Source organism: Streptopelia decaocto (assembly GCF_964273445.1).
Source record: "Streptopelia decaocto genome assembly, chromosome: 5".
Taxonomy (NCBI): domain Eukaryota; kingdom Metazoa; phylum Chordata; class Aves; order Columbiformes; family Columbidae; genus Streptopelia; species Streptopelia decaocto.
In genome coordinates, this window is record NC_138659.1 from 14322439 (window position 1) to 14341112 (window position 18674).

General features: G+C 39.4%; 1 protein-coding gene across 1 annotated transcript in view; it reads left to right on the forward strand.

The window, feature by feature from the left end:
• The window catches only part of GLIS1 (GLIS family zinc finger 1), a 196485-nt gene that overhangs the window by 85286 nt on the left and 92525 nt on the right, over positions 1-18674 (forward strand). Inside the window, exons 3-4 of the mRNA XM_082053857.1 lie at positions 4144-4342; positions 10599-11700. Of these exons, the coding sequence (XP_081909983.1) occupies positions 4144-4342; positions 10599-11700 (1301 nt within the window). The remainder of the gene's footprint in view (positions 1-4143; positions 4343-10598; positions 11701-18674) is intronic.

Genomic DNA, 18674 nt, shown 5'->3' on the forward strand with positions numbered 1-18674 from the left:
ATCTTTGTAGTCTTAATAGCTAATTTTATCAGTAAGAGTGAGGTCTTCCTGAATGGTAAACAAGATGTTCCCCAGTGAAGAGAGCCATTGCCCTGTAGTAGGATTGTTTTAAATGTTGATCTCATTTTTACACAGGCAGGTTTCCCTTTATGTGAGGAGATGTTCTGTTTCCCTCGAGGAGAATTTACCCCTAGCAAGAAATGTAGGGCTGGCTCTGCAGGTCCTGACTGGTGTGAGCCCTTTCGAAGGTGTGGAGCCCCATCGCAATTAATGGGACCAATTCTCATGTTACTTAATCCAGCATAAATGAAGAAAAAAAACTCCCCCAAAGTCAGTTACCCCAGAATGAAAGAAGCAAGATATCCAGAACTGAACTAACTTGATTACTTATATGGAAGGAATTGCCTGATTGAAGCTTTTGCACATTGTATCTTCTTTTCCCTTCACGAGCATTTAAATGTGAAGATATAAATCAAAACTGCAAGACAGAAAAAGAGAAAGACAAAAGTTACCTTGATGGATTCCACTTCCATTAGTTCCTTCTGGAAAACATTCTGCTTTTATTTGATTTACTCTCTGTAAATTAGGATTAGCTTTTTATATGGATTTATGAAATAGCTATGGTTCCGCTGAAAGGAGCTGAACCCTCTGGTATAAGGCAGGGAGTATGTGCTCTTTTTGTCTGTTAGTGGTAAGTTACAGTATGGGGGTTAAAGGCCCCTCGATACCAGTGAAAAAAGAGATCTAGTTCCAGACATGGAAAATGCTTAAATCTTGAGTGTGCCAGTTGTCAAAGGGCCAGATTCTGTTCTCAGTTACACTGGTGTAAAACAGACTCTTTTTTTCCTTTTTTTTTCAGAGGCAATGAATCTGCTTTCACGTGTACTTGAGGAGTTGAATGTAGGTTCTAGTTGTCTGTGGTCAGAGACAATCTCTCGGTTCTTGTTTTAGTTGCGGGGTGGGGGAAGTGAGTTGCTGGTGTTGTTCCTTTTCCATCTTTGTTCCAACTCCCATGTGGTGGGCACATTTCAGAGGGCTTTGATGCAAGTGTGACTTCACTGAAAGCACTGTTGTGCAAGAAATTTTTAGCTCATGTTAATAAATCTGCAAGGTACTTTGTGAAAGCAAATGTAGGGTGGATTGGCCGAAATACACATAATTTCACAGTTTTAGCATAAGTGTTCTGTTCCTTTGCAAGGAGAAAATGTATTTTCTGATTTGACAGCTACAAGAGAAGATAATGGTTTTTGACAGCACAGGGATGATGTCCATGTTATTATAGGAAATCTCCATCTTCACACAAATAGGTATCAGTGTGTGCTGCAGTTGGTATTGCTGAACTTTGGTGGAAGCTTCAAGTTTCTGTGTTTTGATAGTATGATAAAACAGATAAAATGCTTATTTAGAAAGCCCTAATGAATTTCAGAATTGTATAATTTGGGGAATTAAAGAAAGGAAATGTTTTTATTACGGGTCCAGTATAAATCTTACATGTTTTAAGAGAATCGACAGTATTTTGGAGGGAAGATAAATCTTTAATCTATTTCAGGTAACATTGCTGATTGAAAAAGTGAGGAACCATGAGTTGGGTATTGTAGGTACAAGTGATTTACCAACTTCTTTTGATGGTGTGGCCTTTAAAAGTGCACAAAACTTCTTTCATCAGTGCTCGACAGTGTATTTAGATACCCTTTAAATGTGATTCATGTATCCTAATTAACAACCACAAGTTTTATTATGCCATCTTGCTAAGGCAGATATTTCCCCTGAAGTAGGATAAGTTATGATGGGATAAAGCTAAAATAGGAATGGAATAAAGCTTGATGGAGCTGTGGACTTGAGAGGATGTAACGATCATTTATGCTGTAATTACAAGCAGGGCAGAGCTAATGGTCACAAACACCCACTATAAGCTGAAAGGCATCCAGAGTCATCTTCTCAAATGCCTCGTTGCAAAACCACCGATTACAAATGACTGCCCTGTGCAGGGCAAAGGATGCTGCATTTCTGTACAGCTTCTTGGTCTCTTCAGAGTCATCCAGAACAATCACGGAGTATCAGTAAATTCAGTGAACTCTGAATATAAATCTGAAATAACTGGAATATATGTATTTACCATGAAGAAGGCTAGTAGTCCATTTCATATAGCTTAAATACAAATTGGTTTATATGTAAAATCTCGTGTCATGCCTAAAAATCTTAAAAGGGCTTTTTCTTTATATAAAATAATGCTGGCTTACACTTCCTAAGACTTGTCACACACCTTGGCATTGTGATGGAGCTGGGTAGGAAAAACATGGTATTGTTTTTCCAATTTTGAAGATTCTGACTTCTTAAAAAAATAAAAATCAAATAAATAAATGGTCAAGAAATGTAACGCATCAGCCAAACGCTGAGAACTTTTCTCTGGAAGCAGGGAATTCTATTCTGGAAATGTCACAATGATGCCTCATGGGACTTGTAATTTGGGTGTCACATGTATCCACTCTTTTCTCTGAGTCTGGATGTTTGCCTGGACTACGTCTTTACCTGCCATGGTCTTCCCTATTACAATGGTGCCAGGGAGCATGATGGGGAGGCCGTGGAACCCAGCCAGTGGAGGAGAATGGACTTTTGTGCTATGATCCTTTTCACAATTTCACCAGTTACCAGAGACTTTTTCTGCTTTACCCTGTCACCTGTTTCTTCTCATTTATACTCACCAAAAATGTAAATGTGATTCTCATTGCTTTCAAAGCATTCATTGACTGTCATTATGGAGTTCTACAACAGCTCAGGCTCTCCTGCTTGCCTTTCGTTAGCTAGAGGGGTAACAAATGTCTCTGAGAGGAAATGAGCGTCATGTCTGTCAAGGGTGCCTGTGCTCTGAGGAGCTGTGCTGAAGCAGTGACTGAGCAGAGTTGCTGATTGGAACTTCATAAACGATGTAACAAAACTGCAGGGATTGTAAAACTTCACAAGTAGGATTTTACTTACCCTTACATCATGAAAATATAATTAACTGTGATGTCTGCTTAATTATGTCATTATTTATATGATCTGGGTGTAACGTGCAACACTCTGTAGAGAATGGACCAACTACAGTGCGGTCCAACTCTATAGAACCTATCACTATGAGCATTGGGTACAAGGGTGAAGGAGTTCTTTTCTGGGCTCTGTACGAAAACTACAGAAATATGTTTGCCATTAGTGTCTGACACTGTTACATTTTATCTCCATGAAAAAAAACCAAAAACAAAACAGAGGGAGATGTATTTTAAAAGCATGATTTGTTTCTGGTAGTGAAAATAATGGTAAATGGCCATTTTGACTTTTTTAGCTAGCCTCTGAAGACTAAACTTCTTACAAGTACTTTTTATATGTGCTTATCTTTGAGTATTTGATTAGTCACTAGAGGTAAAAATCCCAGCTACTATGCTTTAAATTAAATGGAATTGCTAGCATTTGACCAATACAATCTAAATGCTCAATTCCCCCTTTGTCCTCCCTTTTTAGCTGGATTATCATTTGTAGTTATATATGTATTTCAGAGGAATATTGCTGTAGCTTTAGTTGCTTTTTCCAAGTCTGGTAAAATGTAATATTCACTACAGCAGAATATATTATTATTAGCATTTGTAATAATAGCTTACTTGGAAAATACAATTAAATGTATACATTGAAACAAAATTGGTTTCATTTTTTCACACTGTTGACCTGACAGTAAAGTAGAAACATGCCCATCTAAAGTCATAATCACAGCGATAATTGTCTGCAAAGAAAAACTTGACTTACGTCACTGTTTTCAGAGTTTCTCTCCCTGAAAATAAAATATCCCTCTCCAAAATCTAACACAGACAAGACTCTACCATAAAAATACACGGAAGGAAGGCAATCTATCAGACTAAGTTTTTTTTGAGTTAGATTGCAAAGTGTAAAATACTCACAAAACTTAAAATAAGAAATAAACAACCATAGTTCACAGATCCAGATTCCTTTGCAATTACTTTTTGCTTCCACGTGAAACCTTTCCTTTCTACTGCCACATCATTTAGAAGAATTTTGCAAGGAGATTGAGATGAGTATACAAAGCAGTAGTCACTGTAGAGGGTTCTTAGTCAAAGGCTCATGTTTGTGTGTTTTGTGGTTTTTTTTTTGTTACAGTGAATGGTGGCCACAATCATTGTAATTTGACCTCTGAGAAGAAGAACATGATGGACATGGAGATGACAAGTAGCTCAGTACCTGTCTGCAGACAAGGTCTGTTCATCCACACAGGAAACTCCCTGATGCGAGACCACCCACTGTCCTGTGAGAGACTTCTCCACGTTGGTCAGCTCAACTTGACACACTCAGATATAAGGTATCACTTCAAGTTTTATGGCTTGATTTACTTTGCTCTTGGAGTGCTTCTTTGCTGGAAATATTTCCCAGTAGCATCTGTGGGAGCTGCATTTAGAAGAGTATTTTTGGCTTTTTCTTCATTTTGGAAGTCCTTTGGATGCTCATTTAACTGCATTGCTCATTTGCAGGTTTGCACTGCGTGGGCATGCACGTGTGCACAGACAGCTCTGCCAAGCAGTGCCTGGAGGAGTCGCTGTTTGTGCAGCCACAGCCTCCCTGCATTGAGGTTTAAATACAGCTTCTCTGTGGGGACCCTTCCAGCATGCTCAGAAGTCAATGAGAGTTTTGCCAGGGGCTTAAGCAGGGTCAGGCTTGCCTCCACACTGCACCCCAATGCCATGTTGTTTCCAAACTGCAGCCTGGAAGGCAGGGATGATACTTGCTCCCAAACCAATGTCTCCCATATGGCAATTTGGCATGGCACCATCAAACCTACAGGAAGCCAGTGCCACTTTTATTTCTACAGCATTTCCTTTAATTGAAGTATTTTCAAGGTTCCCATACAGCCACATCATTGGTATTTGCTTTTAAGGCAGTAATGTGAAAATTTGGTCTCTGGTTTTGATATATACACTGTAGTTGGATATGCTATGAACAGAATCTCTATTTAAGCATTTGCTATAAATTAATTATATGAAAACACAGAACTCCATTATTTTTTTGTTGTTGTTACAAATTTAACATTACCAGATTTTAAACAAGTACCCTAAACAGGCATCCATTGTGAGTAGAAACCTGCTACAAATTAAAATCTGTCCATCTATTTTAATTATGCTGCTTTTTGGCAGGGGATATAATACGGAATAATCTTGACCTTTTTGAAGAGCTGTAGAAAGCAAAAACCTCAAAAAAGTTGCAGCCTTTATCTTAGATGCTTGGAATAATTGGCACTCTGTGCATGCAACTATCAAGCCCAAATTTCCATAGTCACAGCAAGTAGAAATATGGCCTATAGCTTGGTTGTGGAAATCTGACTGTTTCTGATTTTATTATAAATATTTATGTCTTGTTTCCCCTTTTCCATTTACTGGTGGGGTAAAAACATCTGTTTTTTCAGGAGGAGGAGACACATCAATATGGTAAGCAAGTGTTTGTTTGTTTGTAAATGACAAATAATATCCATGCCACATGACAAAATATTCTGCTATCACTACAAAGGTTTGTAGATGGTGTTGCAGCTGGGTGTAAGTCTGCTCCCTCCCGGCTTCTTTATGGCTCAATATGGGACTGGCAGTTATCAACCTTTTGTCATTCTGTCAGTGAGGACAATTATGAAACAAAGATAATTAGGGCAGGACCAAACAAAAGGAGGAAGAGAGTACTCTGCTTAGATCTTTTTGAACCTTTTTGTAAAATCTATAAAGAGAAAATGACAGATACTTGCATACTGGGAATCGCAGTACCCACCCTCAGAAATATGAACCCCTTTCAGCCCCCATTTGGAAGAGGATTCCCAGAACAGCATAAAGGATTATCTGCTGCAGAACATGAGAAAGGAGCAGGTGATAGGCCTGATTCCCTCCCCTTTGCTTTGTAGCATGGTCTAAAGCTTTGAGGCTCTTCTATTAATACTTCTAAGCAGCAGTTTGGAAATGTTTGGAGAATGTCTCAAAGGACTCTTCCATTCCTTTACGGGTTGCCGTATATCCTGCTGATCATGCTCTGCTTGTGTGTCCACCTGGCTAACACTATTTTTGTCTGCATGGGATTTACAAGGTAAAGCCAATGCCCAGCCCTGCTCTATGGACCTCATAGACACAGTGTCTAATTTTGTCACTGTACTACTCACGGTACACATGAGGTACAAAACCTTGGCATGTGAGAGAAGGTGGACAGCAGCTGGGATGACTTCTCTTCATGGTGTTTGTGATGCTGAAGTTTCTTGACAAGCAAGTAAGAAAAAACATACACTTTCCTTGAAGATCTGAAAACAGAACAGTGCCGATTTGGGGGTAGATGCCCATCAGGTTTCAGTGAAGTCAGTGGGAGCCAAGGGTGCTCCATGTCTCCTCAGATTTCAGCCTTCATTAGAAAATAGATGAGAGGAATAGGACGGGAATGGACAGATTTTGGAGCACATAGAGATCAGGGCAAACTCTATTTGGTTGGTCTGTCCAGCTCTAGTGGCCAGCACGAAAATAAAGGGAGATACAAACTCAAACAACCTCTCTGGGTTGAGCTTTGAACCACTCTGCATTTCTAGGATATGCAAAGTCCAAGGAAAACCCAAACAAACCAGAGAGCACCTCCCCTAGCAATCCAAAATCTCCCTCAGGATTTGGGGTTATGATCAGCTTTGTCTTTTCTTCCCTCAGTGTGCTGAAACTTGTTATCCCCTTCAGCTTCCCCCTGAATCACTTTCTCTCAGAAACTGTCTTCTAGAGATGACTGCCTCAATCCAAGAATCGCGATCCCTCTTCTTCCTGACCCCTTCTCCCCACTCAGTTAATAGGTTTTAAGTTGTGCAATATGATTGCTGCGACACGCTATCTGTGAATGCAATGTGTGTGGGATTGGAAAAGTCCTAATACCTTCTTTACCACAACTGCAGACAGCACACAACTAATGTTGGCCTTTCATCAAATAATCCATTATCAGAAACAGCAAACCCGCCCACACTGTGCTCAGTGCTCGGCGTATAAAACCCGGGGAAGACACCAGAAGAGTCAGATAGTGTTGCAAAGAATCCCTGGATGTGCAGCAGAACAATCCCCACCAGCTTCTTCAAACTGTCAGTTATCACTGATTACACATTTACAGTGGCAACTGAAGGCATGTATGTTTTGTAAATAGTCTGGAGATTTCAGATACAGTTGTCTTTTCCTCTGAGGGCAGTTGGGAACTGCAGTACTTCTGGCATGGTGCTACTGGCCTCGTGCTCTGGCTCCAATTACCATGTAAGGGAGTCTCTTTGGAAACACTGCCTTAGTATCCTCTGAGAGGCTGCTGTTACTTTTCAAAGCTGTTACTCAGCTTTCATGTGCTTAAGCAGCAGCTCTGTTGCCTCAGACTGTTTGTCCTTGGTACATGGATGCTCCCTGTGAAGAGAGGTTGTGGGGTATATTCTTCTGCTGACCCCACTCTCTCCATCTGGAAGCCCCCAGAGCTGCTCAGGCTGATCCACGTGTCCACACAGGGCTCTTTACCCTGTCCTGCTATCCTTTGTGCTTCTCGCTCTTCTCTTTGTTGTTTGTTTCATATACATTTATATTTCACTGCTGTCCAGCGATTATGAAACCCCTATGGCCAGCACTGCCTGTGTGTACCTGCCTGGAATCTGATCCTTTCCTGTAACAGCAAGATGCCAATACAGGAGCAAATGGGTATAAGAGGGTACAAGATGCCAGACACCTTGTCTCTCTCCCACATCAGTTTTGTCTCTGTGCCACTTCTCCCTCCACCCTTCACGACTGGGAGGAACAGCAGGGCTTTGCTGAGAACAGTGTTGGCAAAATTCTGCCAGGAATACAGAAAGTTTGCATTAATCCAGCCTTGACATTAAGTATGCCAACACTCAAACTTGGGAAATCGAAAGAATGCTGGATTTTCCCAGCAGAGTTCACTAACATAGGGTACAGAATGTATGTAAGTATACAGTGCTACAGAGGAAAGTGTAGCTTGCAGAAAAGACTTGCTTTGGATCTGCACAAGTAGCCTGTGCGTAGCATCATGTAGACAGAGCTTGGATAAGACAAGGCTGTGGCAATGAGAAGCATGAATTCAGTGCTTTCATATAATTTGCTTTTGAAAGAAGGTATTTCAGTTTGCCTTTTGGTTCAAAACTCCCCTCCTTTGTGTATCTCATGTTCCGCACTGCGGCATCACAGCAATAGAGTCCTGACTCTGAGTAAGATCTTGTGCTGGAAATACAGATCAATGTTGCTGGGAGTTTTGGGAATGAAATATTTCTCAGGACAGAAATGTTTGTATTCATCATGCAGGTACCACACTGACTCCAGCTTGAGCTCCTCACATGGATTTCTGGCAAGATGGGAGCTTATGTAAAGCTTAATAATATGACACCAATTATCACAGGCTGAAATGTGAGGCTTGGGTTAGCTTTGTATGATGTAACAAATGTGTTGTGTTTACTTTAGCCTGGGGCTTTGGGACCACTAAACTATGATATAAACTGAATTATTTAGAAGAGTTCTTCTACAGAAGAAACTACGTAATAGGAAATATTGTGCTTGGCATGGTATGCTGTAAGACCTTTCTCAGAATGAGTTTAGAACAGTACACCTTCTACTGAGCAGTGAAGCTACAAGCAAGCAGGGCAGTGTTTCCCAAATATGTACAGTAAATGTTTTTACGCTTTTGCCACATATTTTACAGACACATGATTCTGTAAACGTTAAAAAATAATGTATGAATACTGTTGGGTGTTGGTCGTGGGGGAGTTTGTGTTAGGTTTTTGTTGTGTTTGGATTTTGTTTGTTTTGTTTTGTTTTGTTTTGTTTTAAATTTACCAGCTGCAAAACCAGGTGTTTTTAAGTTTACCCTGAGACCAACTGGACAAACCTAAAGGGAGAAATTATAACTAATGGATTATGGAAACCTCTAAAATTTTAAAATGTAGTATTTTTTAAATTCTGGTGGTAAATGCAAGATCTGATTATTCTGTACCAATTAATGGGAATTTAACTTCCTTCTTGACCTTGAAGATTTTTTTTTTTATATCAGGCCCTACTGGCTGCACACTGTCACTAGTGAACGCAGTATTGCCAGTTCTGTGCCTCAGGCAGGTGTCATTTTCTGAAATCCTTAATTTCATGGGAAGGAAGTTGTTTGTGGTTTGTTTGTTTGTTTTTTTTTTCCCCCAATTGGTAGTTCTTTGGGAGCTGTTACCAAGGAAGTGTTAGAAGTTGTCTCAGCTTCCCATCTTAGTGGTGGATTAATGGAAATAATAGTGAAAAAACAATCTAAGTCATAAAACAAATGCGCTTTGTTCAGGAGCTTAACGGTTACATGTATGTATATGTCTAAAATACCTCATGTATATGTGTTAAAATGTGTCAGATTTGTCTTGGCTGTGGTGCCACACACAAGTTACCTATGGCCAGGTTTTCTTCAGCTTTTGTGATGCTAACATCAAAAAAGCATACCATTCATGTAAGTGGAACATATCAGCGTAAAAGCCATGGAGCACCTCTCTGGAGGGTTTATTAGTTCAGGTACAGCTGTCCCACACATAGATGTACTGTTTCCTCGGTCTGGTACATTGCTGCATGATGAAGCCATAGGTTAAACCCTACTGTGCTTTAGGGATACGTAAGGAGCACACACTGGTCCTAAGACAAATCACACAGTTCGATCATCTACAGTAAATGTTTATAGCTGGGATAAAGTGTTTTATTTTAAGGCATAAACCAATTGCTAACTGCTTCGAGGAAAATGTTAGGAAGAAAGGTTTCCTAAATGCAGTGTTTTTCTGAAATGTCTCTTTGGGGTTCCTCAAGGTTCTGCTTCCTGAGTGATTGGATTCAGTACACATCAAAAAAGATTAAAAGTAACTTCTGTAAAACAATCTTCCTTGGATTTGCAGACCCATGTAGACTTTAATATGAAAAATGGGAATACATAGTCTGACAGTTTAAATCTACCAGTTGTGAACTTTTCTTAGTTGTCTTTTGTAGAGCTCTTAGACATAAATACTCAGCTGATTTCTCATCAATTCTGGACCACTGGTTGAAAGCGAGTTGTTCTTTCTTTGTTTTTTCCCCACTGATCTTGCTCCTTTCTTAATTTAGCGAAAGGAAGGATCTCTCTGACATGTAAGCAAAGCTCAGCAAGCCTTTTTTTGATTTGTGTGGAAAAGGATGCCAAGGCATTTTCCCGGTGTGCTCTGAGGAAAATGCTGATGTTTGAATAATTCAAAAACGTCCAAAGCTCTCAAACTTAATTCTCAGCTATTGTTTTGCCTGGTCTATTATGCATTGAAAAACTAGATCGTGATTGATGAACTGCCCGTAGCAGATTGTCTGTTCTGTGCGTAACTCGCTGAGTAAAATTAATTCCATGTAAAACGATGCTGCCTTTACTAGTGTTGTAGAGGAAGCATTTCAGATTTGCTTAGTGTAATTGCTGCATTAGACAGGCAACATTCAGCAGAGAGCAAGTGCTCCCATGCTCCAGCGCCCAACAAATGCTGTGTCTTGTACAAAAATCGTAAATCCTGTGGTAGTTAGTGTTGCTTAATGAAAACTGTATTACAGGTCACCCAGGTTTCAAGACTCAGTGGATTCTGCTGCTCCATGCCTGAATGGAAGTCACCCGGCTCAGCACATTAAACAAGAATGCCCGAGTGATTATAAGGTTCTGTCTGAGGCTTCCACACATAGAAGGATTATGGAGGGGATGGAGCTGAGAGCCTCCGGTAGTCTGCATCCTGAAATAGACCTAATGAATAATGGCTTTACAAATTCGCTTTCATCCTACTTGTTTAATAATGAACATAGCTCCTCCCTGGGTCCTTTGTCACTTGGCACCCCTCAGCACTCAGCCAGGCTACAAACAAGCAACCTGAAGAAGAGATGCATCTCTGTTGTGCCGTCTTCAGCTGAAGGAATTGATATTACAGCTATCATCCGCACATCACAGACGTCACTGGTCACCTGTGTGAATGGACTGCGAACTAATTCAGCTGGCATTTCCTCTCATCCTGTAGAGATCAGTCATCACAGTGCTCAAAAATCCTCTCGGCCCCAGTCGTGCTCTCAGCCTGGAAACCCTTGCAGTATTCCCTCCCCTCCAGCATGTCTTGTACCTATTTCTGCTGAATGTGACAGAAGTGACTGTGAGCAGATACAAATGCAGCAAGTTGAGGAGAATGGAAGCCTCAGCCTTATGATGAATGGTACTAGCATTCCTCATCAAAACACCTCGCACAGCACTCAGAAGGTGAGTTTCTTAAAACAAGAACCAGCTGACGATTATTCCTCCACTGCTGATCTTTTTCGACATCACCAGGGGCTGCCTCCCCCTTACCACCTACACCAGCAGCTAAGCCAGACTCAAGGGACACTGTCTCATTTACACGCCTCTATGTCTCCGAAGTCCCTTCAGCCCAGTGATGGCGATGAACAGGACCTCAGCAATGGCAAACAGGTCTGTCGGTGGATTGACTGCAGTGCCACTTACGAGCAACAAGATGAACTGGTCAGACACATAGAAAAGACTCACATTGACCAGCGGAAAGGAGAGGACTTCACTTGCTTTTGGGCAGGCTGTGTCCGCCGATATAAACCTTTCAATGCCCGTTACAAACTGCTGATTCATATGAGGGTTCATTCTGGAGAAAAACCAAACAAGTGCATGGTAAGTCTGGAATATATTTGTTTGAATAGAAACATGCTACTCTGCTCTCTTTCTTGCTTTCTCTTCAGTCTTATCCCAATATAATTGTTGTGCTTTCCTGTAACTTAGTCTGCAGCAGGCTAAAGGGGTATTGGAGAAAACCTTAATCTAGAAGGAAATGTTTGAGTAAGGAATACTTTAGTTCTTGGAAAAGGGATTCAGTTTCCTCATATGAGAGCTTAACTTTTAGTACAGTGTTTTATTTTTTTTAATATTCATTAAAGCATTAATAAAGTGATGATCAAAGCACACTGCAGTCATTTAACATAAAACAAAGTCACTGAGCCTCGGGTGACATTTTTAATCAAGAAACATAAACCGCATCTAATGAAATTCTTTTCATTCCTTCAGTTGAACAATAACCCATAGAGTTGTGAGTGCAAAAGTTTCAAATGGTAGTTTAGAAAAGAAAAAGAAACTTGTTAAGGATTTGAAACAGTTAAAAGAATAAAAGGAATATCTTTAATTACATTTTCAAAGGTTGTTAGGGGCTTTTAAATTTGCCAAACAGAGCTTTAAAAATAAGTAAAAACCATTGTTCTCTTCTGATCAAGAAGATGTAAACAACATCAGTGTTCCAAAAAGAGGATCTTGGGAATAACACCATCTCTGCATCTGCCCACCATGATGACAATATGGCCAAACTAAAATAAAAGTTAATGACTTCCATTAAGCTTTCCACATGTTTGAAAAAACAATGATATAACACCCTAACTGAAACAGATGAAGCAAAACAAGTTTGACATAAGCTTCCAAATTGGGCCATGAAATTTGGAAAGCCTTATTTGTAACACTCACATGCGCATGCGTGTGCATGCATGCACATACACACTCAAATAAGTACAAAGGGAATGGTTATGATGGCAGGTTGCAGTTCTTGATAGGAAGAATTTTCAACTGTATGCCTGTTTTATTGTTTTGATCAGAGAATGATATAATGGAAAATACTTGTAAGGAAGTAACATCAAGACCAACTTATTCATGAGAAGCTATAGCTTTTTATGGAGGAACAGGAAGGAATATTTATATAAAAAAGCTTATTTTTTTCGTTTGTTCAAGAAAAAGCTTGCTGGCCTGCAGTGCTTATGAAAGGAAAAAGGAAGAAAACAACAATATTTGAAATGTTTTACAGAGAAAAATTTTCTCTGTAAGTGGTCATCCCGATTATCCTCTTTCTTCCATTGGATAAATTTAAAATGTTATCTTAATGTCTGCACTGTTCATTGGGTATTCCCTAAAATATTACGGGAAGCAATGCAGATATTTAGAGAACACCATCACGTTGTCCAAGGTAAACTGGAAATGCTCTAAGACTTACCTCTTTCTTTTTTCTTTGAGAGAAAGAACTGACTTTGTCATTTCCAGATGTAGCTCAATCACAATTTGTAAACCTACAAAGGAATTTAACTTCCTATGTGTATCTCCTATTTGGTCATAAATCATCAAAGGATAATGTTAGTTGCTTCTTTCCAAACAAAAGTGTAAGTAAGCAAGCAAGCTGTGAAAGCATACTTACAGATTTTATTTTAGCCTGCTTTTTGGTTTACTGTTTTTATCATCTGGAATGAGATCAGTCTTCTCCCCGCTTTTATCTCACACTTTTTAAAAGAAATACTTAAAATGTGAAACCCTGATGAGCTTTACTAAGATGCTGAAAGATTCCCTAGACTCCATGAGTGTGGGAGCTTTTGTCTTTTTCAGCAAAACGCATATTTGGCAGGTATTCTATAGCAGATTTCTAATGTTACATTGACGTTCCTACAGGAAACTGGATAAACCAAAGACATTAAAGCATGTAATATCTTAGCAAATGCTAAAAATGTCCTACTTTCAGTTATGTTCATCTGCATTAAAGAACGGGCTTTATGTAACATCTCAAAGTTTAACATTGTGAATAGGTGGAAAAACCTTTCATCTGATATGGCAGACAGCCTTCGTGGCACGTGTATGTAGACTTGGCATGTAAGTACATCAAGATCTGGTCTATTTGAGCAGTATTGTAGTAGTTCCCATACATGGAATGGCCCAATCAGAATTAGGAGCTTTACACTGCACAGCCTGCAATTAACTCTTCTACTCCCAGAGTAAGAGCCTTCCACTGTCAGCAGAGGTATCCATGTATCCGATGTTAACAACATAAAATTCTGCGTGGAGTAAAGTTGGATCCAAGTGAGCACATGAAAAATACGTCTTCCTTGCAAATTTAATTTTCTGCTCTGGAAATACCTTGATCTAGCAGGGGCAAGATCCAAAGCTGCAACACAGCTCCTTAAAGTTATTAATATCAAGTGGGGATTATTTGCCCAGCGAATTCCATTCCACTTTAAACAAGGGTTGCTGTGCAGTGTTTCATTGTGCAGTGATGTCATGTCATTTTAAATGATGGCTTTTCTTTTGATGTGGTAATAATTGTGCTGTTATTCCTGCAAATTAAGAAGGCAATTCATTCTCTGTCTATAGAGGTCTGAGATTTTGTTTCGTTTTTGCTGTAGCCCCGTTAAAGTAACTTTACATCTCTTGGTATTTGTAGTGGAGATTTTCTTTCGCTGTTCACAATTACCCATTGTGCTTTCTTTTTAAGCCCTTGATTTTGTTCCTCTCTGTAAAATTACTGGCTGACTAGGTATTGAACTGCTCAGGAGAAGCTAACAGTGAGCAGCACCCTGCCCTCATACATAAAAGTACTTTTCCATGTAAAATTATTAATTTCTTATGACAAGCTTTGCTACTATGTACTGTAATAGACAAAGGAATTTTGGAATTCAAGCTACTTAAGAACAGGAAATACATGAGACATTTTGATTGAAAAGTAAATGGTTCACTAAAACTGCAGTTAATCCTTTTATTATCTTTCCAACAGCAGTTTCCACAATACTTTCATGAGGTAAGCTTGCTTCAGTCCAACTGTAACACTCTCATCGTTACAGCTGGTTTAAATTTAGCTAGCCTGCTTCTTTCTTTACTAGAGACAGTCGACAGGCAAAACCGTATCTGGTGTAGAGAACTACTGATGTTTCAGGTCCATATTCTGCTCACTGTGTTTCATTGCCAAAACCGGTACTATGAGTATTCTGTTTTCATCTTCTGTTAAATATTCTAATTAAGTGGTGCCTTCTCGTCATCATGTCCCTCAGTTTGGTTTTTCCTTGGGCTCCGCAAGTAGTCTAAAGGAAACTACCTAATCTCTTCGCAATATCCTGTTATGTTTCATACTTAACTCATGTTATTTTAGTTTTATTAAATTTGGGGTTCATCTGCATTATAATCAAAAATATATCCAACAAAAATAATGATGCAATGCCTTTAAGACTTTAACTTCTGAAGATTAATTTCATGCTTTTTTAGATTTGATGTCCCAGACAATTGGAATTTTTATTATCTGAGACAGCAAAAATTAGCAAGCTTAAATTGTTTTTATTTAAAAAAACAAAACAAAACAAAAACACAACCAAAAGTTTCTCATAGTTGCATCTTTTGCTGTCTTTCAGTTCTTCCAATGCTTTGATGGGTAGAACCCTGCTGATTTCCAGATATTGCATCCTCAGTTTAAGCCTCTGCTTGCAAATGTAATTATAGAGCTGCTCACTCAGTTGTCTAAAATTGTTTGATTTGGACAAATGTATACTTGGCTTATCAGTTTATCCTCTTGCACTCTTGTGGCTTCATAAAGAATAGAAAATTAAGTTTCCATCACTGCATGCATATGTGCTGAGGGAATGTATGTTGCAGGCCTCCACAGACATGATCAAGGTGAATATAATATTTATCTTTATGTCATTTCTACATATGAAATTGGGTATCATAACATATGTGATATCCATGAAAGAAGCTGGACAGTGATAATAGCCATTTTTGATGTATCTAGTTCATGTATTTCAAGGAAACAAGTGCCTCCTGATTATGTTCTAGACCCGTCAGTCACATTGTGTTCTTGCCTACATAGTTAAGACTTTATAGCAGAATTTTTTTTCTTGTATATATGCAACATATTCGGTTTGGGAATAGTCTTGATGCAACAATTTAGGTGCTGCATTGTACACAGTGAAATTCAGCCCTTGTGCTCTTTGTAGTCAGTTCTTTTGAATCCCTAAGGGTGAGACACTATAGGTACTGCATTAAACATGGGGAAATTGAGACACAGGGAAGATAAGTAACTTACCTAAAGGCATCTTTAGGCAATTCCAGCATTCCAGCACCGATCTTGTGTGCAAATCACTACAGCACACAAGCTAACAATTTGCAATTTACCTGAGAAACAGATTTTTGTACAAATTACATAAAAAACAGTAGTCCTGCTGAGCTTCCTGTTCTTTTTACTGTATATCCCTGATACACATGGTTTGACATGTTACAAACCTGTAAAAAAATTCATCAGAAGGCTCAGCTGCATTTGTAACACTTCAATGGCAGCAACCTGGTTATTATGATTACAGGAGAAAGTGGCTTATTTACCAGATTAGTATTATTGCTTCTGCTGCTAAGGGAACCAACATGGAATCTCTGTTCTCAGTAGATAGCAAGCATTATGCTGTCTGCAGTCAGTGGGGAGCTTGTGCCTAGCAATGCCTGGTGAGTAATGAGATCTCTATAGGCTACAGCTGCAGATGAGTCTAAAGGACAACCCTGCATTGCAGGAAAGATAGGTCTGCATGCACCAGCTTATATTTTTTTTAGTAACTTCACCTAAACAATAAGTTTCCATGCCTGACTGGAGGGAACATTGTGGAAGTCTGGAAAGTATTTTCAGCTTTTGGAGTGGAGGGTGTCATGCGCTGATGCCAAAGAAGTGTTTTAAAAAACAATATTAGCCTCACTTTCTTTCCTTTGAAGTCAATAGTAAGAAACATCCATTCTAGCAAAGCTGCCTCACCAGAGATCTCTTTTTTAATTAGGTCTCTGATGGCATTTCCTGATACTGTCAAGGAACTGCGGCATTAAGAACACTCTGATTAGAGGAGTAGACAACAATAAAGTGGTTTTGTAAAAATACAGTATTTGTTTACAAAAACAGATTACATGACAGTACAAATGGGTTTAAGCATGCAGGCTTGGCACTGTGTCAGCTCATGCCCAGTGGCAGTTGGTGAATTAGAACTCTTCTGTCCACAGAACTCCACATCAGAAATGTTTGGGCCCAGATTCTGCTGCGGGTCGGATTGTCTCATGTTCTGGTGCAGTAGGACAGAAATGCAAACCTGCAGTTCTCGGTGCAGATGGGAAGTGCAGCACTGTGGTACACACGATGGTGCGGTGCCTTGAGGGGCTGCAGACCTGCCTTCTTGAGCTGAGCTGTGCAGAGGGGAGCTGCCACTGTTTTCCCTGAGGGATTATCAGCTTCCCAGTGTGGCCCCTGCATTTGCTGACCTTCAGGACATTCTGTGAGGTGCATCTGTCTTGTGAGGTTGATAGAAAAAGGTGTAGGATGCTGGGCCAGATGGACTTCGGCTCTGACCCAGCAGGACTGGCTGCCTTTTCAGTTCTTTTGCAGCAGTTTGATATGGGTTAGGTCTGGCTGGCATGCTCTCATAATTTTTGTTTGCGTAAACCTAATAAAACCAGAATGGGTTTCAAGTTCATTTGCCTGCTTTAAAAATGTTGTAGAGGACATTGAAGAGATCTGGTAAGTGGAATATGGTATTTAGAGGTACAGCATAGAACTTCCATTGGAGGGGGGCTTTCAAGTACATACTTTTTTTTGTCCTCCAAGAGCATTTAATTCCACACGGTTTGATTTCATTTGACTTGATAAATTATTCAGTAATTTAGGACCTGGATAAAACATAATCACCCTGAAGTTTTCCTAGCATGTTTATACAGAGCTGGTCACTGTGTGTAGATATTGCGGTTCATTCAGTCATTTAAGAAACAAAGTGGGATAGTAACAGTAGTATCACTACAACATAGTGGGTACTCACTCTACGCAACTCACTGCTGTAGGTTGTAATGTAATTCATTACCACTATTACGGTTCTTACAGTGTTGAGTAATTTCCACTAGTAATCCTTAGTGTCTACTCAAGGTAAGGTGATAGGACTAAGCTGATAAGGGTTTAGGGAACAGAGAGCTTCGTGGCACGAGGATGGATATTCATTTCCGTGTTCTGCATTTTACTAGGTATTCCATGCCTTTTTTTTTCCAAGACAGTAGTAGTATCATTGTAAACCAGAGCTTTGAGAAGAAAATCATTAGTGAATCTAAGTAACATTCAATTTGGAAGACAGTGATGGAAGGACAGGGAACAGGACAGAAGGATCTTGTTACTATCGATATTTTCTAAATAGTGTACTGTTTTGGAAATAGTGAAATGTTTCTGTATTTTAATCCATCTTTTTTGACTTTCAATTTCAGAATGAAAAAATGTTAAACAAAGAGGCTTTTTTGGTTGTTTAGAAGCTCTTCCTATTTGATTTATTCAGTATTTTCATTTTGTTAGTGCAGTCCCCCAAACAATTACATTTCAGCTCATCCTGGACTAATTTATCTTCATTCTTCAGTGTTTTGATTTGGCTACTGAAATACATATTTTTTTTACCACAATTCCAACTGTGACATGATTTCAGTAAAGGGAAAATAATGCACTTTCCTACAAAGCAGCAGATATTTGTTAGAATCCTAAATACTCTGAGCTTTTGAAAAATGCCTGACAATGGTCTGATTGACAGAGAATGTCTTAAAGGAAGGATACATTTTTGTATTAGAAATGGTTCTCCACAGTGACTGTGCTGCTTGGCATTGTTGTGGCACATAGAAGAGGTATTTGTGCCAAGCAGTGTCTTTCATGTTTTGTATCAAATATTATAGGCTAAAGTATGCCCAGCTTAGAAAAGTGAAATTTATTAGTTGAGACCTACAATGTCTGGCTGCTGGACAAATTTCTAGGCATGTCTCCCACATCTTTTTGGAAAATTTCTGCTACGTTCCTTTTCCTTCCCTTT